This window comes from Mauremys reevesii, linkage group 5 (genome assembly GCF_016161935.1).
Source record: "Mauremys reevesii isolate NIE-2019 linkage group 5, ASM1616193v1, whole genome shotgun sequence".
Classification (NCBI taxonomy): Eukaryota; Metazoa; Chordata; order Testudines; family Geoemydidae; genus Mauremys; species Mauremys reevesii.
In genome coordinates this window covers 112,252,298-112,278,722 of record NC_052627.1, presented here as the reverse complement: position 1 = coordinate 112,278,722, position 26,425 = coordinate 112,252,298, and the positions used below count along the sequence as shown (strand labels likewise).

The 26,425-nt window shown below is 39.5% G+C and overlaps 2 protein-coding genes across 4 annotated transcripts in view; one reads left to right on the top strand and one right to left on the bottom strand.

Annotated features, from left to right (window-relative positions):
• Nucleotides 1-215: 215 nt before the first annotated feature.
• Nucleotides 216-26,425, top strand: part of ZNF518B (zinc finger protein 518B) — a 29,241-nt gene continuing 3,031 nt past the window's right edge. The window contains exons 1-4 of one of the 3 annotated variants that reach the window (XR_005599209.1): nt 216-276; nt 6,294-12,596; nt 13,639-13,778; nt 16,498-16,739. Coding sequence is in view for 1 of the 3 variants with exons in the window: in XM_039540919.1 (XP_039396853.1) it covers nt 6,512-9,691 (3,180 nt within the window). In the remaining 2 variants the exon portion in view is untranslated. Of the gene's footprint in view, nt 277-6,293; nt 12,651-13,638; nt 13,779-16,497; nt 17,221-26,425 lie in introns of those variants that run through there. The other 2 variants (XR_005599208.1, XM_039540919.1) reach the window with 2 other exon arrangements.
• CLNK (cytokine dependent hematopoietic cell linker) overlaps nt 13,568-26,425 on the bottom strand; it is a 124,142-nt gene continuing 111,284 nt past the window's right edge. The window contains exons 18-19 of the mRNA XM_039542050.1: nt 19,447-19,602; nt 13,568-13,714 (exon numbers count right to left, since the gene is read on the bottom strand). Of these exons, the coding sequence (XP_039397984.1) occupies nt 13,568-13,714; nt 19,447-19,602 (303 nt within the window). The remainder of the gene's footprint in view (nt 13,715-19,446; nt 19,603-26,425) is intronic.

The window sequence follows — 26,425 nt, the reverse complement described above, 5'->3', positions numbered from 1 at the left end:
ACACGGCACATCAGACCGGGCGCTGGGCGGCTCCACGTGGCACTGGCGGCCGCCCGGAGCTTCCCAATCCGGCCCGCCCGGTCCCCGGCGCTCTGTAGAGCTCTACTCTCCCGCGGGCGGGCGGGGCGGCGGCGCTGGCCAATGGGGCGGCGCGGCGGCTGGGGGGGAGCTGAGGTCAGTTCCGCCGCTCGCTCGCTCGCTCGCTGGCTGCTGCACTCGGCGCAGGGCGTGGAGCCGAGCGGGCGCGCGTGGGGGGCGCAGGCTCACCCACGGAGGGTAAGTACCTGGCAGCGGGGCGCTGCCGCTCCCCCGCAGGGCGCAGGCGGGGATGCGGGGCGCTGCTGGCCGCGTCGCGGCAGGGAGGGGGGGCGTATGAGTTGCTGGCTGAGCTGTGGGTGTTCGGGGTCCCCATCTCCCCCTCCGTGTAAGCCTTGGCGGGGGCTGTCCTAGCCCCTCTTCTCTCCCCGGGGGGAGGCAGCCCCTCGACTAGGCCCCAAGCGGACGCCCTCCCCATCCCGACGTGTGGGGAGGCTGCGCCCTCCCCATCCCGCCGTGGGAGGAGTCTCCAGCAGCGGGACCTGGCGCTGCAGCCCCTAGTCCTGCTGTTCCAGCTCCTCTAATTCCGTGGGCCTCTTCCCCCCTCGTCACGGGGCCGTGGAAAGGGGTCCCCCTAGCTGCGGTCCAGGCGCGGGCTGCACTCTTCGGCTGGGGGAGCGGTAGGACCTGCTGCTGCCGCACTCTGTGCTGCCCTCCCTGGGCCGGTCAGAGCATTGCCGGGATTCGTGGAAAATATCTCCCTCCTCTGACCCCCCTTTCATTTTGTAGTTACAGATTGTGAGAAATGTCTCCTTTCCCCAAGGAAGGGATCAGGGACCCTGCTTTGAGCCTTGCAAAGTGCAGGGAGGGAGCAGGTTGTCTGCTCTAGTCGGGTCCCGGTAACATTGTTACTTGGATGCATTTCCTTAGGCACATTGGTGAAACTTCTGGCTGTTCAACAAATTTTGTGTGTGGTCATGGTTAGGCTTTTGTAGAGCCCTTCAGACGTTCATCGACACATACTCTGTTGCCCTAAGATTACAACGGGATCTTTTGTCTTGGTGCTGAATAGGAACTTTGATTAGTGGTTCTGCTACTGAGGAAAGTTTAGTACATGGCATTAATATACAAATTAACAGTGAAATACTGTAGCGGAAGAGTTGTAATAGATAATCTAAATGGAATCTTTTCTATCTGTAATTTGTTTCAAAAGAAACTCCCCTAAGACAGTAGTAGAATGAATATATTTCCTCAAAGGATTTAAACACAAATAGTGATTTATAATTAATATGCTGTAGGGAATAATCCTGCATTATCTCAGATTTGGCTAAATGTCTTGCAGTATATTTTCAACAGCAAATTTCCATGCTGTTACTAAGAAGACCATCAATGGGACTACTCGTGGTAGTAAAATGTTTCCAGGATCTGGGTCTAAGAGATACATACTTTTAAATAGGATACCCTTCATCATTTGGTTCTATGTTTTCTTCAATGCTGTGCCTCATTACTGTATTCTTAGTTGCCCTGTAAGTATAGAATAGTATAATACTAAACCCTGGTTAACCAAGCTTAGAATATTGAGGGATTTTTTTTTTAATGGGCATAAATGTGTGCAACAGAAAACTCTTGATATTTAATTTTAAAGGCTAGCAATTAATCATCTAATCATAAACAAGTGAAGGTAACTATAGATGCAGTAAATATTTAGCATCTCAGGGTGTGTGTGTCAGGTTACTGCAACAGGACTACTCTAGTTTTCTGCTTGAGGTTGATAGCAGCATTTTGTATATAAGTAAATTAAAGGCCCTGGTCCTTCACTGAATGATGTAGGTAGACCTCTGTAGTTCTCAGTACAGGAGTGGGCCCTAGAATACTGTGCAGTGCATTTACAATACATTCTTGTTGTTTTCCTGGGACAAAATATATTTAAGCTATGCTTTAAAAATACCCACAGTTTGTTTTTAACTTAATATTTTGTATAATTCACTTTATAGGCGGTCCCAATAAATTGTTCTGCATATAATTCAAATGGAGATTTTTTTTACATGAGGGCAGGATGTGAAATAATATAAAATAATTGTATATTTTATAATAAAGTCAAGCTTTAAAAACTGGTGCATGGTTTTTGCTTTTTAAAAAAAATCTGGTGTATTGATATTTTTATTTATTTTTAAAGAGAGAAGAACTTTGAACTCCACATAATACATTGTGTTTGTGCACATGGCTAGAAGTTCATTTGGAAACAGAATATCTTCTACACCATTATTTTTGCCAAAGAAAGTTCCATTGGCAGATTTGGTGGCTCACTTGCTTTTTAGTACAATATTGTTTCTTTTAAATTTATTAATACTTTTCTACATCTTTCAAAGATATCAGAACTGAAAACAGTATTCCAGGAGATTTATATTACAACATTATAACATTTTCAGTATTCTCTTCTCTTCCATTCTTTATATATTTAAATCTTTTGTTTGGTATATTGGCTGAGGTCCAAAATGATACCTTTTGGATTGTATAGTCATCTGTACTTTTCTGTGCTCGTTTGGGTTGTGCTGTACTTTGAAGAAACTGTTTCCTTTAGTTAACCGGCTGCATTGTATCTCTGAATACTTTGAAGAGTATAAAGGTAAGCTACAAAGTGTCCAGTTTTTCTACATACTTTGTCATGCTGGTGTGTAGGAAACCGGCAGTATGTTGCCTCCTGAGACTGTGTGGATTTGCACAATTCACGGTAACTGTGTTCTGGAATATTCTCACATCTTAGTAAAACATCTGTATTTCTCTTGTTTTCATTCATTGTATCCCACACAATGACAAAATGGAACCCTTCACACCAAAACCTTCCAGATTGGACATTCAGCACTCAAGAACAACCGGTGATGGGACTTGGCAAAGCAAATTGGGCATGTCATTAAGACATCAGATTGCTCTTTAATCTTTTTTTCTCCCAGAACACTATCTGAATGTTTCTGTTTATATTCATTCTCTTGATTCTAATACAAATCTAATCTGAACATGGGATTTGCCACATGCTTAAATATAGGATTTCTTCTAAATGTAAGGCCTATTCAGTTCAGATAACTCAATAGGGACAGTCAGCTATCGAAAATATCCCAGTTTAGTGTCTACTGTATCAAACTTTCTGCTTTTAAACTGGATAGCCCAGTTGCATGTCTATTAAATCAAAACTTTCTTAAAATACTTTTGTTTCAAGCAAACTTCAAAATCTCGCTTGTGTTCTGCTAAGGCCTGCCTCTTTGATATACTTTTGTTCATTTTTCCATATTTTGTGAAATTTGTCTTGCTGTTTTTTTAATAGCATAAGAAAACACTTGAGCTTTTAATTCTTTTTTGTGTGTGTGTGATCAAGTAATTGGCAGCTGAAGCCAGAAGATTTTGTTTCCCTATTTGGTTGGGTGCAATTATATTGTCTATGGATGATTGCACATAGTTTTTTAAAAAACGCTTAGGGTTGTCAATGAGAACATAAATGTTCTCTTCATCCTTGCTTTTGACATACAGTTTCATTAAGATTTCAGTGCTGCAGACAACATCAAAACAATTGTGTGGATGCAACACTTAGGTGTTGAAGAAAATGTATTTTAAATTTAACAGCATTATAAACATCAAGTAAAGCCTGTATCATCATCTTCATCTGAAACACAGCAGTAGGTCTGCCATATTTCTGCCCAAAGGAAATAAAGACTTGGATGGAAAGTGGCTTGCTCCTGTTCAACCTTGATGAGCCAGAGGTGATACTAATATGAAGAGAGACAAATCTGGATGGGACAAATAGGAATTTTCATCTAGTTCTCTAATAAGGGCATATACCCTCCAATTGGCAATATGATCAAAGCATTGGAGTCATAAAATCTACTCATAGACATCCAGATGGCTCAACAGCAGCCAACCTTTGGCTGCACAGGAGTCTGTCACTGCTTCCAGATGTGGGTTTAGCTACAGTCATTACCACATAAAACTAGATTATTACAACTTGGCTTCATCTATAAGGCTATCAGCAAACTACAGTTTTATTCAGCACATACCACCTAATCTGCTAAGTGGAGTGAACCAATAAAAGTACATAACACAGTACTATCAATTGCATTTGATTTTCATAAAAATTGAGGTGGTACTTCAAAGCCCCGGATGGACTTATAACCAAGATATCAATCCCTTTCTATGGCAGCATTTCCTAAGAACACTAATTGATGGAATACAGATTCAAGATCAAATGAGCTCACAGCAGTGCATTCACAGCGAAGGTCTCTGGAAGTCTTTCCCACCAAAGTTCAGGCTGACACAAAGACTTATATCATAGTGTAAAAGTGTCCTCTTTCACATGGGCATTGCCTTTGTATGATATTACTAAAAATCCCAACATCATGCTCTTGGGGCAATCGCCCAAAATGTAGCTACCTATAAGAAAGCAAAGGGAGGGGAGAGGGTGACTTTTGATGGATATGTTGCTATGCAGCGTCATCTAGAAATGTCTCAGTGCCTAGATACACATTATGCAATGGCATCTACATGTATAGAAATACTTGTACAGGGAAGATGTGAGTGGATTTTACATGTTGATGCTTGGGTAGACGCTACACAGAAGGAGAGTCTATATAATTAATCTTTATTTAGCTTTGTGCATGCTTTGAGGAAAAAACTTTTTATTTTTATTTTTTAACATATATCAACTTTCTCACAATCTAGGCAACAGTCGAGGATCAGATTTTATTTACATGAAGTTTAAAAACCACAGGAAAAAACTCCATTGCTCTTTGTTGTTCAAAGAATTTTAGAACTATCAGGTTGTGAAATACATTTTGTATAGGCTAATAGTGCATGGTTTGCCATTGTCCTCCATCTTCTGTCCCACTGTTTGTTTGGTGGTGGGTTTGTGTGTGTGTGTTTTCTTTCTTGTTGCATCTTGTGTATTCAAATTAGATTTAATCTTTTCAGGGCAGGGATAGTATGCCTATGCATAGTGCCCAGCATGGATACAAATTTATACCTGCTGATGTGGACAGCCATGGATATAAATCACTATCCATAGAACCACAGGGCTCTCCTGGAACCATAGCAGTGAAAGGAGCAGAACGTGGGTCCGCTGCTCTCAGGAGTCAGTGCTCTGTGCTGGCAGCTCCTCTGGCATGGCTGTACCGCCCCTAACCCCACCCACTGATGTGGGCACCATGCTCACCGGCAGCTGTCCCTGCTCGCGCTCTTGTGTTCAAGTGGCACACATGCCCCCAGACAGGAGGTGCAGACAGCTGAGTGGAAGGGGCGGGAGCAGGGCTGGGGGTGGTATAGCTGCACTGGAGGAGCTGCCAGAGCAGGGCGCTGGCTCCTGGGAGCGGCAGCCCCACGCTCTGCTCCTTTTACTGCTGTAGTTCCCAGGAGAGCCCTGCAGTTTTGTGGATATTGATTTATATCTGTGAATATGCCTTTGTATTCGTGCAGGGCTCTACCTATGCAGTAACTAGCACAATGGGAATTTGGTTCTGACTTGGATCTTTGTGCAGCACTGCAGTACAAATAATAAAAAAAATGTGTACATCAACTAAATTGGTTTGTCCTTATCAGTGGTAGGATTGGCAAACTAAGCTACATGCTTTTTTTAGGATTATCCAAATTTATTTAAATCAGAAACATTGGCACTGACTAAGAGAACCTTGCTTTAGTGAGATTGCATATTTCAAGTATTTCCAAATTGTCTAAGCCAAGGGGATTTTTAAGCTAACTCATGGTAATTAGGAATGTGATCTTGATGGATAACAAATACTCATTCAACTCTATCTCAATAGTCTTTGTAAGGGCAGGAAATTTTAGATCTACCTCTTCTTAGTTCTCAGCATAATCAAGACATGGAAATGTATTCTAGGGTCCATATGATAATTTGGCTTTTGCTCTCAAATGATAGAGAGATTTCTCTCTGCTTCAGTGACCTTATGTAAAATTTCATTAGTTTTAAAGAATTTAAAAAAATACATAGGAGAAAATACCATAGAACACTGTATTGTGTGAATTTTATATAATGCAGATTACAGCTGCAGGATGTAAGCACTTGTGAAAGAATACATTGAGTACACTTTAATGGTTGTATGTACAATATGCCTAATAAAGAAGAGAAACATAGATTTGCAAACTGTATTTCAACAGTCAGCTATTTTTTTATACTGCAAATATTTACTTACCAAGTAACAACAATTTTTCAGTGTTTTTTCAATAACTGACCCAGTCTTTCGCTTTTATTTTTTTAGTGCTGCAAGTTGAGAGAATCCTGTAGAGAACTGAAAATAGAGTTTTATGGTTTCAGAACTTGAAGCAACATTTATTCATAAAGATAAAATGCATACTCTCCAGAGCAGTTGCCTGAATGATAGCTAAGCAACACATTTGAGAGACTGTCACTATGAAAATTGTTTGTGTCTATTGCTGTTGTATTTGACTAAACCAGCAAAGAGCCACTTGTTTTGAAATGCAGCTAAAGAAAATGAGGGAAATTTTACCAAAACTGTATACAAGCCAAGTTAATGACATAAATAATTCTTTGACTACATCTCCAAAGCAAGCCAATGAGGATGAAGCAAATCAACCAAAAGGGACTGAAGGCCAGAATTGTGTCTATCAAGTGGCTGAAGCTGAGGATAAGCTGTCATTGGTCCTTTGTATAAAGTGCAGAAGTGTGCAAAAACTTCCAGTGCATGAATTACAAAAGCATAACAAACCCAGGCAGACTGAAGACAAAAACTTCATTTGCAGCAGCTGTAGTCTGAATACGCCACCGACTTTCCATTTTGTAGCTGACAATGCCACGGCCATAGATTTAGAAAATCAAGAAAAACCATCCCTAAGTAAAACTCAAAAAACATTTAAAGTAAAAAACTTTCAACCAGACAAATATTACTGTGATAAATGTCGATTTTCAACAAAGGATCCTTTGCAGTATAAAAAGCATGCAGTTCAACATGAGGAGATTAAGTTTGTTTGCTCCCATTGTAACTATGTATCCTACACCAAAGGAGAATTCCAACGGCATTTGGTGAAACACACTGGAACTTTTCCATATCAATGTGAATACTGTGAATATGGTGCTGTTAGACATGATTATATAGTTAAGCATACCAGAAGAGTACATGAAACAGTTACTGAGAAGGGGCCAATGAATATGGCTACAAAACAAGAGCAAAAGAGATCTTGCTTACCAAAGAGAAGCACGTTGTTTTCTGAAAAGCAGAAGTGTGATCAAAAAGTTCCTCTTCAGAATGAGCCTTCAGATTTATCATCAAGTACAACTTGCAGCAAAATCCAAGATGAAATGAGCAAAAGAGTTTGTTTGTCTGGCGATGTAGAATGTAGCCTAGGTACAGCATCAATCCGAGATAAAACTGTATTGGAACCAGCTGAATTAAACATATATGAGAACCAAAATGTGGAAGTTGAAGTTTATTCTCCAAAAAAAGAGCCTGTACAGCCTGGAATGCCATTAACAGTGATTGCACCTTCAGAACTTGTAGTTCCTTCTAACTGCTTAGCTCAGTTATTAGACATAAAAATAGTGAATGGCACACAACAATTGGTTCTTAAACTTATTCCTCTTAAAGAAACAAGTAATAAGCCTATAAACTCCGAAGAAGAGGAACTCAGGAATCAAGGTGCAGAACGAACAGAGAAAGGAAAAAGAATAACTTCTGTTGCTCAAAATGAATTAACCACCCAAGCAACTGTAAATGTATCTAGTATTAGTAACATGTTTGCTTTAGATACGAAATACAACAAGAACTCTGAATGTCTTAATTCCTCCAATTCTCATACTTCAGACTGTAACTCAAATGTACCTAGGCAGGATAAATCAAAAATAAGTTGCCCTAAATCCTCAAATAAGGAAAAATATGCAAAAAATGATTTATACTGTTCTAAAGAGACTCTGGACATGTCCATATGTTCATATGCCGCTTCCTCTGAAGGTGATGGATCCCAGACTGTTTTGTTGCAGGCGGCTCAGAGGAGCAACAGTTCCTCTTCATCTCCTGCCCTTGGAGAAAAGGACATATTGCCTTTAAATGGTGATGACAAAGAATGCAGGAGCCACTTCATTAGCTCTCTGGAAACACATTTATTTGATACCTGTTTGGTTAAAGAATCTTTTAAAACTTCTCAAGGAGGGGGAGAGTTCTCATTAAATAAAAGTGCATCTTTAGAGGAATCAAGTGTTGTCTTAAGTAAATTAAACAGAGAGAACTCTGATTGTCAAAATAATCCTTTAGAAGCTTTAGAATTGCAGAATGTAGAAAATAAGGACAGCCCTCCTGAGGGTCCTGTCATTTCATCTGTATTTTCCCTTAGCTCTGGGGCTGAAAACATCCCAGAGGGAATCAAGTGGGATAATACTGCATGCAATAAAAAGTCAACAACAATGCTGTGTAGAAAGATTGCTCAGTTGATGTCTGCTGCCGAGTGTAATGTGAAATCTACATTGACTGCTTCACCTATGCCTGTTAGATGTTGTGCTTCTAATAAGATGCCTTTGCCTCAGGAAACTTTAGCAAACTCTGAAAAAAATGTCCCTGTTACTGAATTGGAACAATTTGCATCTTCTCGTCAAACACCGCAGAATGGTGGGATTGGTAATGAACTGTGTAATAAACAACAACCACAGTCACGGTCAGCTACAACAAAAACTAAAAGTAGAATGACTAAAAACACTCACGTTGCTACTCCAGTGTTCATTCCAAAAGGGACAGTGCTGAGGGTCCTGAATGTCGCTAGGAGTGAGAACACAAAAGAAGCAGGAGATAAGAACGAAATGACATCTGCTACGATGTGTTGCAACGAAATGTTTCTACCACGACCAGTTCCTTTCAGCATTTCTGAGAAACTAAACAGTAACTTTCCTTTGCTCAATGAGAGTGAACTTAATGAGCAGTCCAGAAATCAAAATATGTCACTTAGGCACAGACCAAAAAGAGAGGCTAATGCAAAAAGTAATAGCAAACAAAATTGTGTACTACTGCATCAAAAAAGTGATGAGCTAAGTAAGCAGAGCAAACTTACTTCAAAGGATCAGCTTGTACCTAAAAATAAGGTAAAACAAGCAAATTCCAGGGATTATTTGTCTAAGAAGAAAACAAGAAGCCACTCAGAAACCAGTGCCATTTCTGAGGCGATGCCTCTTTTGACAGCAAGACGGCTTAGGCTTGTACCTCTTAGAGAACATCAGTTGATAAAATGCCCTCGTCGTAACCAGCCTGTAGTTGTGTTAAATCATCCTGATGTTGATTCAGCAGAGGTAATTAATATAATGAAAATTGTCAACAAGTATAAAGGCAATATTGTGAAAGTCGTTTTATCAGAAAGAACGATTAGTTGTCTTGGTGTGAAACAGTATAATAAACGGCTTACGTTTCAGAACTTGGAAACAACAAGCCAAATGAAAAAGCAGAACTTTTTAAAAATGAAGCTAAAAAAGACCCATAAAAACAACTACCGGGTTGTGGAAACGTCACCAGCTAAAACACTGCAGTGTATGTTTAAGTGTTGGTTTTGTGGAAGGATATATGTAGACCAGGAAGAGTGGATAAGTCATGGACAGAGACATTTGATAGAAGCAACCAAAGGCTGGGATGTTCTTTCTCTTCCTCTAGAAAGCCACAAGTGAGAGACTGTCAGTTTACTGCTCTTTTATTTTAACATGAGTGCCATTAATTTGTTTGGAAAGGGAGACAGAAGTAAATATTTTACTGGAGGATTTTTATATTTAGCAGGTGGGAGAGTAGTAATAGGGATTACAAACTGTATGAGAAGCCAGTCTTGAGCTCTAAACACTACATGCCTGAAATAAGTGTTACGGCTATTCCTTGCTTTTTTGAAGGAGACCTGGAAATGATTTGCTCTGAAAACATTCTAGTGTAATTCCCTTCAGTAGGATACTATATGCAGTAATGTTATGTTGCAAGGTCAATACAGATTTAAAATATCCAACTATATGACCAGCTTAGTGGTTCAGAGATCAGGCATAAGTCTAATGAAGAGCATCTTTGACCCTTGTATGAATAAAAATACGTTCATCATAATTTAGTAGCAAATTAAAAAAAAAATGTCATTGAGGAAGAAACTGGTGCTGAATCTGATCAGACTCCAACTTTATGGAACAGAAGTAACTCCACTGACTTTAGTGGAGCTACACCAGTGTAAATGAGGAATTGGTGAGATCAGAATCAGACCCATTATGTGGAATGGCAATGAAAGCTTAATTCTGTGTTGTACAGTCAGGGGCCAAGTTATGTATTGTGCCACACAGGTGTGAAGGGGGAAGAGGACACAGGTGACTACTTACTGTGCAAGCAGGAGCTCAACTTAGAGTGCTTGAAATGAGGCCTGGCTTCTTTACTGGCTGGCATGATTTGATTCTGATGGATTGTGCTTTAATGAGTTAGGATCTGACCACACCAATGCATGCTGTAGGGCGTAATGATCAGTGCTATGTGTAATCCCATTAGAAACGTACATGTTCAGGATAGAGCCTTTAACCAGGATCCCAGCCAGCCTAGCAACTAGTGCATAGATGGGAAGAACTAGCTGGAGAAGCAAACTGTTGCTTTGAAAAAAGAGAAGTTATGTTGCAGAACTCTACATTGCCAGTACCTATCCACATTTTCAGTAGAATCTTTGTTTTGACATCCTAAATTTGAAGAATTTGAACGTTAGAATCTACACATGTAAGTCTCAATTCAGCAAGCTACTTACCAATAACAATAATAAGCGCATGCCTAGGCATGTGCATACTCCCATTGATTGCTGTGTGACTACTCAGTGAAGTCAATAGGATGATTCATGTGCTAAGTGCCTTGCTGAATGAAGGTGAGTTTTTAGTGGGGAAAGAGGATGAATGATAGTGAAGTTTAATAGTTGGCCACTGACGTATAGAATTTCCTTGGTTATCTTGTCACAAATTGTAAACCATTTTATTTTTTAAAATTTCATGTACAGCAAGTGATGACTTGAGCACATATTTGCAGTCACATTTCTATAGGTAAAAAAATCATTACTTTGATGCTGGAGATGCATTATACATTTGAACTTTGAATAAATGCTTGTAGTTCCTAATTGTTAACAATGGAAAAACACATTTTGTTAAAAAAACAAACAGACAAAAAATACAACACCCCTCCTACCCTCCCATCCCAAACAACCTACTAGTCTGGGAATATTTTTGATTTTTTTATACTCTAGAAAATTAAACATGCTTTTGATAAGATATGTACTATAGCTGTACTGAAATGTAAATACTTTGAAACTGTAAAGCACATGTTGAGACTTAGGTCTAATTTACAAAAACAGCTATGTGAAACTTTTTTGTCAGAGCATTTTGCAATACAATATTAAAATCTTCAGATATTTGGTGCTCTCAGAAGGGAGATCTTGTATTACTTTGCAACTTTTTGTATTGTAGTGAGAGGCTAAACTGTTCAATAGAATACATTTTGTATTCTCTGGTTTTTTCAGTAATTAAATAACAGTTCTTATTTTGAAATGGGAATTTATATTTTTTTAGATCGGTACAGTAGAGATTTTCACTGTGTTCTTTGAAGCCAAACATCATAATGTTTTAATTTTCAATTGTGAAAATAGTTTCCATTTCTAAATTCTGTCATATCAGAGTATAATAAATATTGAAACTGCTAACACATGAAAAACCACTTCTGATCAAATTCTTCCTCACTTACACTCATCAGCCCAGGCAGATGTTTGAACTGACTTAAGTTTCTGTAGAAGCTATTAAGGAAATACTTTTGAATCCTCTATTTGTTTAAGAGATGTCATTGGCAAAATATGAATATCTTCAATCAACTTCGTATTCTTAATAATAGTGTTGCGTGCAGGATTATAAACAGATTGTAGATGGGTTTAGTATTGTTTTTCTTTGCCTATTTTAGTAAACAAAGAAGAGTTTTTTGTATCTGAATTGTTAATCTACATATAACTGTTCTCCCTGTATTCAGTTTACAAAAATAAGTTTTTATATTAACATGAACATTTTTAGTAAATTGAATTGTATGGTGACTAAAAAAAAATTAGACAGCAGATCTCATGCCTCTTTCTCTTGCCAAGGATATCCAAACTCTGCCCAGATGGGTGTGTCTCTAATTTTTGTTTTTTGATGTAGTATTGTCTTTGGTTGGTTTTTCCTTTTGGAATTTTAATAATTTTGTGACTTGAGATAAAGTGTGTGACCCAGATTCTCTCCTGTGCTGAGCTTCATTTGACAGAGTATGCTCCGAGAGAGAGAGGCTGTCTGGGAGTTGGGTATGGCTTTCTGTTTCTCAGGGCAGATCTGCACCTTGATGAGCCCAGTAGAAATTAGAACCGGGGTTGGAATACCCTATTAGTGCTCTATAACATTTTTTTTTCCTGCATCCTGCCAGACAAGATACTCTTTCTTGTTCCTGATTTGTTAAAGGACCCATGACTGATTCTGTTTTCTATTATATTTTAATCATCTAACCAATCTGGTGAGAAGCACGCTTGAGAGACCCACTGAAGGTTTGAGGAAGAGAAGCAAGGTTTGCCCTATACATTCAAGCTGAATTTAAACTACAGAAACTGTATAAATCTCAATTGATGTAAATATATACTATATATTACATAAGAAATTCTTTTTGTACAAACTTTTTAGTGTGTGTATTTTTAAAGCTGCTAGAATTATGCTCTAGTGCCTCGGACTATGATTTCCTCTCAAGTTTGCATAGGATATGAATTAAATGGGACTAAATGCGTGAGTAATCTTTCTTCCATAAGGGTTTTAAGAATTGGGAATGAAACACAAGCCTCTGTTGCTTGAGCTAAAGAATAATTACGGTTAGTCATCCTTAGTAGTAATATTTATCTGATGGAGGCCAGCCCTAAAGTCTGATCCAGTGGTGGTTGAAGTCTGTTGAAAGACTGTAATTGATTTCATGAGTATTGGATTGGTCCCCTACTGAGCAGGTGATTGGATTGTTTGTTTAAAACCCGCCTATAGTCTGCACCAATAGAGAAATGGTTAAACCATAAGCGCCAAGTTAGATGCAACTTTTCTGAGTTTAAATGCAGAAATATTTTGTAATGCAATTCTAATATATTACATTGTTTTGTTTCATGGATTTATTTTGCGTTCCTAGTAACTGAGAGGTTTTGTTAAAATAAGCAATCAAACAGTTTATCAGTTATCAGCGAGACAGGCAAAATATTGCTTAGAAGTTAGCTGCTTTTCATACCTTTTTTATGCAGTTGTAATATGACATTTATTTGTACATGCAGCAACACCCTCTATTTGAAGTTTCACTTTTGTATATTTCATAATTTTAATCATGCGCAGCAGAGTACAATTTGATCTAGTCTCACATATGAGAAATCACATTTCGTAGAAGTTTCTCATGAATACAATGACGAGTTCTCATTCTTGTTGAACTCAAAACTAATCTCCTAATTTCTACACAGATATTAAATATTAAAGTGTTCTTATTTTTACATTTATACAAACAGTTGAAATCACTTAGGGTAAGAAGCATCTTCTGTTCAACTTAAAAGGGTGTGTTAGGTAACATTGTTCTCTCTGGATTCCAGACTTATCCTTTCCATCAATAAGTGTAATGGGAACACATGTGTAGAAGTCAATGATTTCTTGCACAGAATCAAACTTCTGAAAAACAATAAACAATTGAACAGAGAAATGCTGAAAATCCGTATCTTCTGATATGAAACAGGTAAGAAGAACCAAAGCAATACCACATATAAGAAATAACACTCCTCCACCCACACACTCCCACCCCATTTCATCCCCTTTGTGCCTCCAGTAGTCTTCCCTGCTTAATATTACATTGGGACACAGTAGTTTTCTTTTTTAGACCCTTGGAATGTAACCTAAAATCCAGCAAACAGCAATACATGTGTGTTTTTAAAGTGTGACATTGCCCATAAGGGATTAAACTACTGATTTTATTTATTTATGTACACTGGACCCTCGCTAAAACGCGGGATTTGGGGTCCATGCACGGTACTGCATTAACGTGGGGACCACATTAAAATGAATTGCAATTAAAGTAATTAAATTTGGGATCCATGGCCACGACCGCGTTACATGCAAATTTGTGCTATATAGACGGGTGTTCTAGTGAGGGTCTGGTATGTGTATAAAATCTCACTCACACGTTCCTAATCTGTTGTTTACTGAAGTATCCAAAAAACTAAAAAAAAAACCAAACTGACATTCAGTGCAGGGTACGTTAACTGTTGTATAATATACTTCCTTGTCCTTCCTGAAATTGATGTCTTTTAGTGAATATATTGAGCTCATGAGTTTTAATAGCATTTACCTCCCAGCTGTTATGAGGAAAGTAAGATAAAAACATCCTACTTTTTTTTTTTAAACTAACCAGTTGGGAATATCTTGTGAGGAGCTGAGCATCTCCCACCCTCATTAACTTTAATGAGATTTGAAAGTGCTTAGTAGTAACTCCCAGAAGATGCTTGGCTCATTGTACGATCGGGCTCTCAGGTGAGCTCAATTTAATATACAAAATATGTATGTAAATGTGTAAAGCTGTGGCTTAATTGCCAGCAAAAGACACCAACAAAGTTATGATTTTTAATTTGTTTTTTTTCTCTTCTGCTTGTATTCATGGCATTATGGCTTTGTACCAATTTAACTGCATGAGGTTTTAGACAAATGGTGTTGGTCACCATGCTGCTAATAGAGCGGTAACAGTTTTCTAGGATAAATCCAAAGTCTAGTCAATACATTGTTTTTTCATAAAGAGATATAAGGCCTAATGCTGTCCTTGGATAGATGCTTAAGTGGAATCGATTCCTTCTCAGAAAACTTCTCAAGGAAAAGTATGAAAAATAACATATATGAGTATACATTAGTTAACAAATAACAGTCTGAATATGAAAGATCAAAACCAGTATTTGGGATGGAAAAAAATTGCTAGATTAAATTAATTGAGTTTTTTAAAAAAAAAAAAATTAATTAATCCAAAAGTGAAAGCATGCTGCAGAAAATTTCCATCAGAAGAGTGTTAGCCTTTAAAGAAGTGAAGATGTGAAATTGGAGAGAGGATGGCAAAGTACAGATTTTGAATACTAGGTCTGCATCTATTTTTTTTCTGTCTCCCACATGCAAAGATGGAATTCACTTAACAATATACTAATCTGTACTAAATACCTTTGAAAAGCATTTAAGCAGACAGGGAAATTGCAGATTGCAATTTTACTCTAATTGTTGAAGCCTTATAAATGTTTTAACCTCTTTGAGACAAACTGAGAAGAGAATAAACAAGAAAGAGCAGCTTTGGACTCCTTCTGCTTACTCCATCTGAAATGCAGAGGCAGCTCTGATGAACAGTACATGCTGTACCTGCACCCCTACCCCAGTTCAGTGCATCAGTTCCCTCCCCACTTCCCAAAGGCAGGTGCTGGTGTGACAGAAAGAAATGCTTCTCTTGGGAGTGTCTCATCTCTGGGGCTTCCCAGTGCTGCAGAGAAACTCTGGTCAATAGGAGACTTTAGTCAATCTCCATTGTTGGTTTCTGGGAATTTTTTTTTTTAGTTTAAAAAACCCCCCCACCATATAAAGCCAACATTAAAATGGAGGATTTAAGCCATTTCTAATAGTTATAGATTTACTTTGTTAAAACCGACCAGTCTTGTACACTATGGTGATAAGAACTGACAGACTATTAAAATACTTGTTTTTGAAAATGGAACAGCATTGTAGTATGAGTACTTGTGGTGCAGATCCACAGACTAGGGTGGGCATGTGCCCTCTGTGCACAGATTAGAACCTACTTATAAGTTCTGACTTTTGGGTCTGTCCATCACCTGAGATGACAAGGTTGGTATGTCTACCTTCCCATGTCTATCAAATCACTGTAAGATTTTTTTCCTCAAAGTTGTTTGCATTTGTAAGATCATATAGGTCTTTCTTTTCCAGTGTGCTAAAATGTCTGAAACTTGGCAGCCCTCTGTACCATTGTGTAATAGTGCTCTGTACTGCCAGTTTCATTCCATTTTTTATGAGCGTTCTATCTCCTGTTTTGGAGCCTTTTTATTTTGTCTGAATCCATTAAAAAGAAGTCTCAAGTGTGCCTCTTGCGAAAGGCAAGATGTCATTCACCAGCCTCCACTTCAGCCTGGGTGGTGGTGCTTGGAAGAGGGTCATCCAAAAGTGTGATGCTCAGTTTACTGATTTCACTTAAACGTTCATACGGAGTGAATATGAGTGTTTTTTTTTTTTTTTTTTTGACAGAAGAGGCTTTGAAAACTTAGGCAAGGTCTGGCCACAGTGCCAAGTGAAGGCCAGGCCCTTCTCCCTTATGAGAGCTGAGACAAATCACAGGCCATATGCAAGGAGTCCTTGGTTCCAAGAGGTTCCAGGAAGCCTCAACAGTTGAAGAATCATACAAGCTTGAATATCTCTTTCAGGGAGAGGGAAGAAGCATCACCACTGTTCCCCTGGACCACACTGTGGTCCCAGGAAAAGAGCTAGACGCTCAGATCTGAAAGAGTCAGCACTTTTAGAGTGCCTCACAGCCAAGACAAGGGGGCTCCAGCAACACCTTGGTGATGAACCTTTTGAATCCGAGGGATGGAACATATATATTCTTGGTGTGGACGGTCCCTTTAAGAGCTGAGTGCCGGCTGGAATCTGCACTGTGATTATTAAGGTATTCTAACCTCTACTTCCAAGTCTAACTCATTGTGCCTGAGCTGGGATCCCTTTCTCATTGCTAAACCTGCGTCCACTGAAGGGAATCTGACATTGGAACTCGGGCCTCAAAAGTGCTGTCAGATGCATAAAGTAAAAACTGAAAAAATAGCGAAAATTGTTTTTAAAAAATTGTACATGTCATTTGGAACCACATGGATGAAACTATATAGGCCAGAACTGTTCTTACTCAGGCAAAATTCCTGATGGTTTAAAATGGGAATTTGAGCATTTAAAATTGGGCCCTAAATTATTCCTGTGACTTATTTGTCAGCATTTCAAGCAGTCACTATTTGAAATGAAAAGATTTGAAGTGAAACTTTTAATGAAAAACCTGACAAGTTAGTCGTCTTTATGCTAGGTATTTTATAAGAACGGCCATACTGAGTCAGACCAAAGGTCTAGCCCAAAGGTCCATCTAGTGGCCACTGCCAGGTGCCCCAGAGGGAATAAACAGAACAGGTAATCAAGTGATCCTGTGACGTTGCACTCTATATGATTTTATGAAAATATGCGAATGTAATTTTATGAATATGCTTCATGCAAAAGGTGTCTTATAAGGTATCATTACAAAGCTTATAATCTACTGAGTGTGATCATCCTAGTTGTATAAATGTACCGTTCTTGTATCTGAAATTAGATATATGAAATATAACTCTGAGGGTCTGTTGTAATTATGCAAAGTGTGGGCCATTAATGGTGGTTTGGAATCTTGATGACTCCCATTGACCAGGACAGTTGGCTGCAGATGGCTGTGTTTTACTTGTAAGTCTTCCTGTATACCTGTGTGCTGGCAAGTGGGTAATGAAGTCTTACAGTGACATGTGATCATCTCAACTGAACTGGAATCCGTCTTTAACCTGGTGCTTTTCCATTGGGGGGACCCAGAGAGACAAAGGATTCCTGCCTTACGCAAAATATATGTAAGTGGGTGGAACAGAGAAAAGGGAGCCATCGTGAGGAATCCCCCAGCTACCACCTGAGCTGGAACAAGGGCTGTACCAGGGGAAAGGATTGTGCCCAGACTAGGAAGGCGCCAGTCTGTGAAAGAGACTTATTGAAACATCTTTCAGGGTGAGATATTATCTGTACTCACTTGTATTAGTGTATTAGGCTTAGATTTGCATGTTTTATTTTATTTTGCTTGGTGATTCTTTGTTCTGTCTGTTACTACTTGAAATCACTTAAATCCTACTTTCTGTATTCAAAATAAAATCACTTTTTACTTTATTAATTAACCCAGAGTATGTATTAATACCTGGGGCGGGTGGGGGAGGGCAGACAGCTGTGCATATCTCTCTATCAGTGTTATAGAGGGCGAACAATTTGTTTGCTCTGTATAAGCTTTATACAGGGTAAAACGGATTTATTTGGGTTTAGACCCCATTGGGAGTCGGACATCTGAGTGTTAAAGGCAAGAATACTTCTGTAAGCTGCTTTCAGTTATGTCTGCAGCTTTGGGGCAAGTAATTCAGACCCTGGGTCTGGGTTGGAGCAGACGGGTGTGTCTGGCTCAGCAAGGCAGGGTGCTGGGGTCTCAAGCTGGCAGGGAAAACAGGAGCAGAGGTAGTTGTAGCACATCAGTTGGCAGTTCCTAAGGGGGTTTCTGTGATCTAACCCATCACAGATCCATCCCCTGTTGCCCATTCCCAGCTTCTGGCAAACAGAGGCTAGGGACACCATTCCTGCCTATCGTGGCTGATAGTCACTGATGGACTTATCCTCCATGAACTTATTTAGTTCGTTTTTGAACCCTGTTATAGTCTTGGCCTTCACAACATCCTCAGGCAAGGAGTTCCACAGGTTGACACTGTGTTGTGTGAAGAAATACTTTCCTATGTTTGTTTTAAACCTGCTGTCTATTAATTTCATAGTTCTCCTAGTTCTTCTCATAAGAGAAGGAGCAAATAACGCTTTATTTACTTTCTCCAGTCATGATTTTATAGATCTCTATCGTATCCCCCTTTAGTCATCTCTTCAAAGCTGAAAAGTCCCAGTCTTATTAATCTCTCCTCATACGGAAGCTGTTCCATACCCCTAATCACTTTTGTTGCTCTTTTCTGAACCTTTTCCAATTCCAGTATATCTTTTTTTGAGATGGAGTGACCACATCTGCATGCAGTATTCAAGATGTGGGTGTACCATAAGTTTATATAGAGGTAATATGATATTTTCTGTCTATTATCTAGCCCTTTCTTGATTCCCAATGTTCTGTTTGCTGCACATTGAGTGGATGTTTTCAGAGACATGCTTTCATCCACAATGACTCCAAGATCTTTCTTCGGTGGTAACAGCTGACTTAGACCCCATCATTTTATATGTATAGTTGGGATTATGTTTTCCAATGTGCATTATTTTGCATTTATCAACATTGAATTTCATCTGCCATTTTGTTGCCCAGTCACCCAGTTTTGAGATCCTTTTGTAGCTCTTTGCAGTCTGTCTGGGACTTAACTATCTTGGGTAGTTTTTGTATCATCTGCAAATTTTGCCGCCTCATTGTTTACCCCCTTTTCCAGATCATTTATGAATATGTTGAATAGGACTGGTCCCAGAACACCCCTGGGGGACACCGCTATTTACCTAATTAATCCCCTATAGTATTTAGAGCTGTTAAGTGCAACAAGTAAACAATAAAGTAGAATATCAGATGGTATTTCACTTACATCATCTCCTCTGAGCCCTGTTCCCAATGCATATTGCTGGCTGTCTTCCAGAAAACGTATTTTAATATTGTATACCTTGTTTCCATAATATATGACCAAAACATATGGTTCAGCACTTGATTTTGTTGAACAGTCTCTGACCAAGAACGTCTCATCCTACATGACAAATTTATAACATTAGTTACACCTGTAAATTCCAATAATGTGTTTACATAAACAGCCCAGGAATTTTGGGTAAATTCTACAGGATTATTTAATGTGTGAACTATATAATGGAATGTTGTAATCAAAGTAGATTTTGTAACATACTATATTTGTAAACAAGGTGTCTTCTGACAATATAACACATATTATATTGTCAGAAGATTTTTTTTAATTAATAAAGTTCTTAGATTTAAGTAATGAATTACATCTACGTATTATACTTATTGAATCTCTATATAAAATAATGAGAATTGTAGGGCAATGTATATTGCAATATTATAGAATGTTTTAATGTGGAAGTACCTTTTTCATATTACAATGCTGGAAAAATTGATGCTAAGAAGACAATATCGTATGCGAAGAAAGAAGAGTAAGATGATGATGTAAGGTAGTGGGAGTGTGATACCAAGGGTATTGCATCTAAAAATAAAGTTTTGGTTCATGCACTTCAATTACACCTGGATGTAAAGTAAAGAAATTACATGGACTATCTGTAATGGAACCTATGATATTACCATAAATTCTATATGTTGCGTTGAACCTCTTTATTTATTTTAATTTAATTTTATAGATCTAGAAGGAAGCATGCTTCAAAATCTGATTTTTCACATAGTATTGTATTTGCACATTTTAAAGATATGAAAAATTCAGTGCTATCTATCAGACTTAATTTTATTATAGAATGATACAGTACGAAAATTGTGTAGGCCCCAAATCTACATACACATACTTAACGTTGCACTCTTGAGTTGCCCCATTTGTGTCAAAATTATGTCTTCACTACCACCATTAAAGCGATGCCGCAGCAGCACTTTAATGTGGCTGTGTAGTTGTGGCACCATCGGTGAGAGAGAGTTAAAAAAAAACAAACAAAAAAACCCCACCACCACTAGGGAAGTACAGCTGCCAGCGCTGGGAACACTGTCTGCACTGCCACTTTTCAGGGCTGAAACTTGTATTGCTCGGGGGGGGGGGGGTGTTTTTTCAGACCCCTGAGGGAGAGAGTTTCAGCACTGTAAAGTGGCAGTGTAGACAAGGTCTTAGTGTTTGCAGGATTAGGGCCTTTAGCAGTCCTAGTGAATTCAATAGGGTTGCTCACATGCATAAAGTGAGTCATAAGTCTAAGTGCTTGCGAAATAATGGCCTCAGATTCTCAGGTCTTCAGGGCAGGGACACTTCCTTCTGTGACTGGAATGTGCCTATCACATTTTGGATGATAGCATATAAATAATAGTAGCAGTAAAGCTATTCACTCAATTTTGCATTTAATTAGCCCTATGAGCTGAGCATGTCTGAAACTACTTTTAGCCACTCTTGGGATTACTCAACCTCACAATAGAAGTAGTCTGGAAGGGATAAAGTCTGTGCCCTTTTTGACAACTGCTGTTCCACATATTTTATTTGTTGTACTGAGCATTATTTGCAGCCTGTCTTGTGTGTATATTGGTTTTTAACCTTCACAAAGTGTGAAAGCCGCACTGAAAGTACAGTGAGAGACTTGCATGTATGTTGCTAAGTAGATACCTGTAATAAGTGTAGACATCACACAAGTTGTTTCGAGACACTGTTTGCTTGATAAATTAAGCAAATAGCTTTAATAAGATACTTCAGGAATAGCTTAGTATCAGGCAAACTGCATAACAATTAGATGTACTAGGTATCCTGAACTTCATTTTTCCTAGTCAAGAAAAGTTACTAGTCTCTATGGGGCTGATCCTGCACCTATTGAAATCAACAGCCAAACTCTCCATGTCCTCGATGGTGCAAGATCAAATGTTTTTTCACTGGCAGTTAACCTGAGAAAGAAAAAACCTCATAGTGATAGGGTTTTTCAAGAGAGCTGTTTTATTATTGAAGGGGAAATACTTGCAAAATCCATTTCAATGTATCTTTACATTAATGGAAGTTTTCCTTCGCGCTTACCATGAGAACATTAAAAGAGAAAACAGGACCCTCTTTTTGTAGTGGAGTCATAATGTCTTAGGATATGTCTATACTACCCATGATACAATACTGGCACTTTTCAGCACTAAAACGTTTGTCAGTTGGAGGTGTGTTTTTTCACACCCCTGAATGACAAAAGTTTTAGTGCTGAAAGTGGCAGTGTAGACACAGCCTGAGGATGAATATTGGGTGGGATTTTCAGGTGGTTAAAGGAGTTAGGTGCCCAACTTCTACTGACTTTCCAGTGACAGAAAGGAGGGTGTGCCTGTCCCTCTCACAACAGCAGGAGCAAGTACTCAATGCGGAATGATGTCCTTTTTATATTGAAGTCTGAAACACATCCACATAAATACAATCCACCAATGCAGCCACTCCTTGCTGAAGTTATCCCTCCCTCATACAGAGAAGTTTTGGCTGTGATCCAATTTTCAGTATTGGAAAGCCATCTTCTGGTGAGATCTCCCACAGTCAGGTTGTGACAAATAGCATGCTTTTGTTAGCTGCTTTTCCTTTATACCACTCGCCTATATGAAAAAAACAAAAGATCTCCCTCTTTTGCTTTCCAAATCATGCATTGTGAGAATGGCCAGTACAGTTTAGTGCTGTCAAATATGCCAAGTCAAGGGGCCTTCAGCTCTTGTGCGCTGCTTCATGCTGATTGAGAATTCTTTGGGGAAAAGTTGAGCCCTCTGGGAAACAGAATGTCTCCCACTTACCTTGGGTTAAAAATATTATGCATAAAATGGCCTGAAATAATATTTCAGATTCCTTCAGTCACCTATTTAACAGGAAACCTGTATGCAGTATTTAAATGATAAATGAGGCTGGTTTCAGGACAGTGTTCCCTCTAATTTTTCCCACACGTGCAGAATGAATTTTGTTATGTTCACCAGTAGGAAGGTGATGTGTGACACATCACCTTCCTATTGGTGAACATAACAAAATTCATGTGGTGGGGAGGGAGCTCAGGAGTGGGGCAGAGGGTTGGGCTGCAGGGATGTGAGGGATCTGAGGTTGGGCTGGGGATGAGGGGCTCAGGGCTGGGGCAGAGGCTTGGGGTGTGGGCTCTGGATTGGGGCCAGGCCCGAGATGAGGGGTTTGGGGTACAGGAGGGTGCTCTGGGGCTATGGTAGAGAGAGAGGACTTCCCTTAACTCTTGCTTCCTGCAGCAGCATCTGGGCTGGGCTGGGTTGGGGGGAGAGGTGCCTTTCCCCACCACAGCAGCTCCAGGGCTGGGGCCGTGGGACAGAGGCCCTGGCTGTGGCAGGTCCCGGCTGGGGCTGGGTTTGGGCTGCCCCTGCCCAAGCTGTAACAGGTCTGGGGCTGGGTTGGGGCTGGGGGAGGAGCGCCCTTGCCACGGCAGATCCAGGCTGTGTGGGTTGCCTGAGTGCCTGCAAGATAATGTATTTATTTAACAAGCAATAGCACAGTACTGATGCTGCTGCAATCTAGCCTTGTTGGAGAAAGAAGGTGGGTGAGAGAACTTTTACTGGACCAACTTCTGTTGGTGAGAGTCAAGCTTACACAGAGCTCTTCAGGTTTGGGAAACTAACCTTGAGTCACAACTAAATAAAAGGGGAACAGATTATTAAGCATAAGTAGTTAAAACATAATTCAATGGACTGTGTTGGTTGTGTTTGGACTTTTCTCTGAGACCTTTTCCGTTCTGTCCCCAATAAATGAGCTTGAATATGGGCTTGTCACTTATGTGTTTTTAAAACTGACATACAGCAAAATTACCCTGAGGTGATCAAGCTCAAATGCAGTGGGGTGGGTATAGGGATTTACCACAACTCTGAAAGCACATAGTCTCTCTCTATAAAATTAATATAACGTGTGCGTATTACATAAATTCTAAACTGTCCACAAGCTACAAAATATGTTAGTAAACAAAGCTGCAGCTGCAAACTTATCACACATTCCTTTTTAAAATTATTTCTTTATTTACTAACTACATGTTGTTTATAAGGCCGCTTGTGAATTCATGCTTTGTCCATTGTAAACCTCTTTTTCCTTACTTTTCCTTACTTCTGTTTTCTTTCTTGTTCATGCAAGGCCTACAGTTGTATTCTTGGTCTCCAGATCTGTCTGCTGGAGAATCTGTGACAGTCAACAGGAAATATGACAATGAATAGTGTCTTGCAAGACCCTGGCAACTTTAAATTTCCTGTTGCTGGAGATTAACCCTGTAACTCCTTTCAGGAGTGTGTTTTGGGACACTAGATGAAAGATTATTTTTTTTGGCAACAATTGTAATTTTTTAAGAGTATTGTTCTATTTATTCCGAGAAAGACTGTCTTAATTATAGTACATCCATGTGCAGAGATGTGTGTCATGTAGTATTAGTGCCTTTGTCTTTTAGTTTTACAGCAATGATTTCAATTCCTCCTTTTGGTTCCAGGTTATGATTAATTTAGTGTGTTTATTTTTTTCACAGTCTGTCATGTTTTGGCTTGGTTAAAGAGAGGTTCTAGCAGTAGGAATCATGTAAGAGAGGATGGAGCTACATTTACTATTTGAGGAACCTTGCGTAACGTTGACCTTACCTTGCGTGTTTTAAGACTATGCAGGAGTGGGAGGAGAGCAACCAAGCTAATGACAGGGAACTCAATCCCAATAGCAAAGAATTTCACTAAAGGAATCATTACTGTTCACTCTTGGGATTAGGTCCTGTATAACAGGATGGTCTGTCCTTTTATGGGTGAGGGAGGCTAGGGAGCAGACAGCACTGTTCTAGCAACGAGCCTGGAAGGCAGGTACTAGGAATCATCCAACCCAGCTGGGCAGCATCAAGGGACTGGGTCTGATGACTTCCAGCTAAGGAATATAAATGAGGGCCTGAGCTCCATGTGGGAGCATGGGACCAGAAGAGGTCTGAGAGAAGACTCCTGGAATTGCAGCTGGGGACAGCAAGGTGAACCTACACAGGCTGAGTGGACGTTCTGATCAAAAAGTTGCTGAAGGCCAGTAGGCTTTGGGGCTGGTTTGAGACTAGTTTTGGTTTTGTTATTTATGTTGTCATTCCATGTTTCCTTTTGTCAAACAATGAACAGAGCTCTGAGACGAGGACTGTGAACAGATCTGAGCACTGCTGATTGTCTTTTCTATGCTGGTGATTGAGTCCATCAGCTTACATCCCCTTTCTTAGCTTCTCTCCCCTCCCTTTCCACATTGCCACTTCTAATTCTTGGTCCTTACTCTGTCAAAACATGTCAGAAGTGCCTCCCCTGAGAAGCAACCAATAGTCAGGAGCCTCATATGTGATACAAACTAACTACGGCCATCCCTCAAAATTGGGGCCCTACCTGACCAGGGCCCATAAGTAGAGCCTTGTGAATCTGCGGATATCCATGGATGCATGTTTGCAGACCGTGGATGGATTCAAATCCAAGTTTTGTATGTATACAGGGCTCTACCCATAAAGCTTGCCCCAATAGCAGCACACTTCTAGTACTGTTATATTTAAAGGAAAATGTTGGTTTGTCTAGAAATAAATAATGTTGCTAAAATGAGCATATTTAATCCAGGGGAAAATATGGCAGTGTAGTATGGTATTATTCTTTCCTTAGTCCTGATACAGCAAAGCATTTAAGCTCATTAATATACTACAAAACTGCAAGATGTGTGTGTATTTTTATGAGTATCCCTATGTCATAAACAGATAGTTAAGGGTTAAGGTCTCTTTTACCTGTAAAGGGTTAACATGCAGTACCTGAGGAACACCTGACCAGAGGACCAATCAGGGATAAGATAATTTCAAATCTCTGTGGAGGGAAGCCTTTGTCTGTGTTCTTTGTGTAAGTGTTTGTGCTCTCTTTGGATCTAAGAGAGGCCAGTCATGTCTCCAAGTTCTCCTGGAGTAGTTCCTACTATCCAATAGTGAGTATTAATTAGAAAGGTGGATTAGTCTTATAATTTGATTTCTACATTTGCAATTGTGTGTTTGCTGAAGGAAATTCTTTATTTCTGTTTGCTGTTACTTTGCTTTTACTGAGAAAGAAAGGGGGAGGGGGAATTCTCTCCAGGTTTATAGGTTAGACTCTGTGTATTGTTCCATCCTAGTATTACAGAGACAGTTTACTTTCTTTTTGTTCTTTTAATAAATTCTTTTCTTTTGACTTGGTTAATTCCTTCTCTTGTGGAAATTCAGGGGAAGGGGAGGGGGGAAGAGTGAGTTCCTCCTGGGTTTGATTCAAGGAGTTTGAATCAGGTATCTCTCCTAAGCACTAGGAGAGGGGAGGAGGGAAATGGTTTGTTTCCCTTTGTGTTGAGATTCAGGTTTGAATCTGTGTTAAGGACTTGGGTGATCTTTCCTTGGGTGAATTCTCAGGGAAAGGGGAGGAGGAAGGCATCCCTCTGTAGTTAAATCCCAGTATCTCTCCTAGGAGAAGGGAGAGGGGAGAATGGTTTACTTCTCCTAGGTGTAAGAACACCATGGATTTGGGGCTCTAGGGATCCCCAAGGATTTTGGGGAAGGACTATGTCCCAATACACGTACATTATTGGGTGGTGGCAGCGTATCAGATCTAAACTAGGATTTTAGTTTAGGGGAGTCCATGCAGGTCCCCATCTTGTGAACCCAAAAGCTCCAAGTGGGGGTGAGACCTATGACACCCTATATTAAAAATCCCATAAAAATAGGCCCAATGCAGCCCTGAGGAACAGTGTAACTCCTTTAATATTCCCTGGGATGTAAAAAAACAAAGAATTTGGCCATATATGTTTGTTTGACTGATAGTGTGTAAATTACAGCTTCTGAAAAAATATAATTAACAGCTGTACAATGAAATTCAGAAGTTATTTAAAAAAAAAATGTTTCCAACCCCGTTCA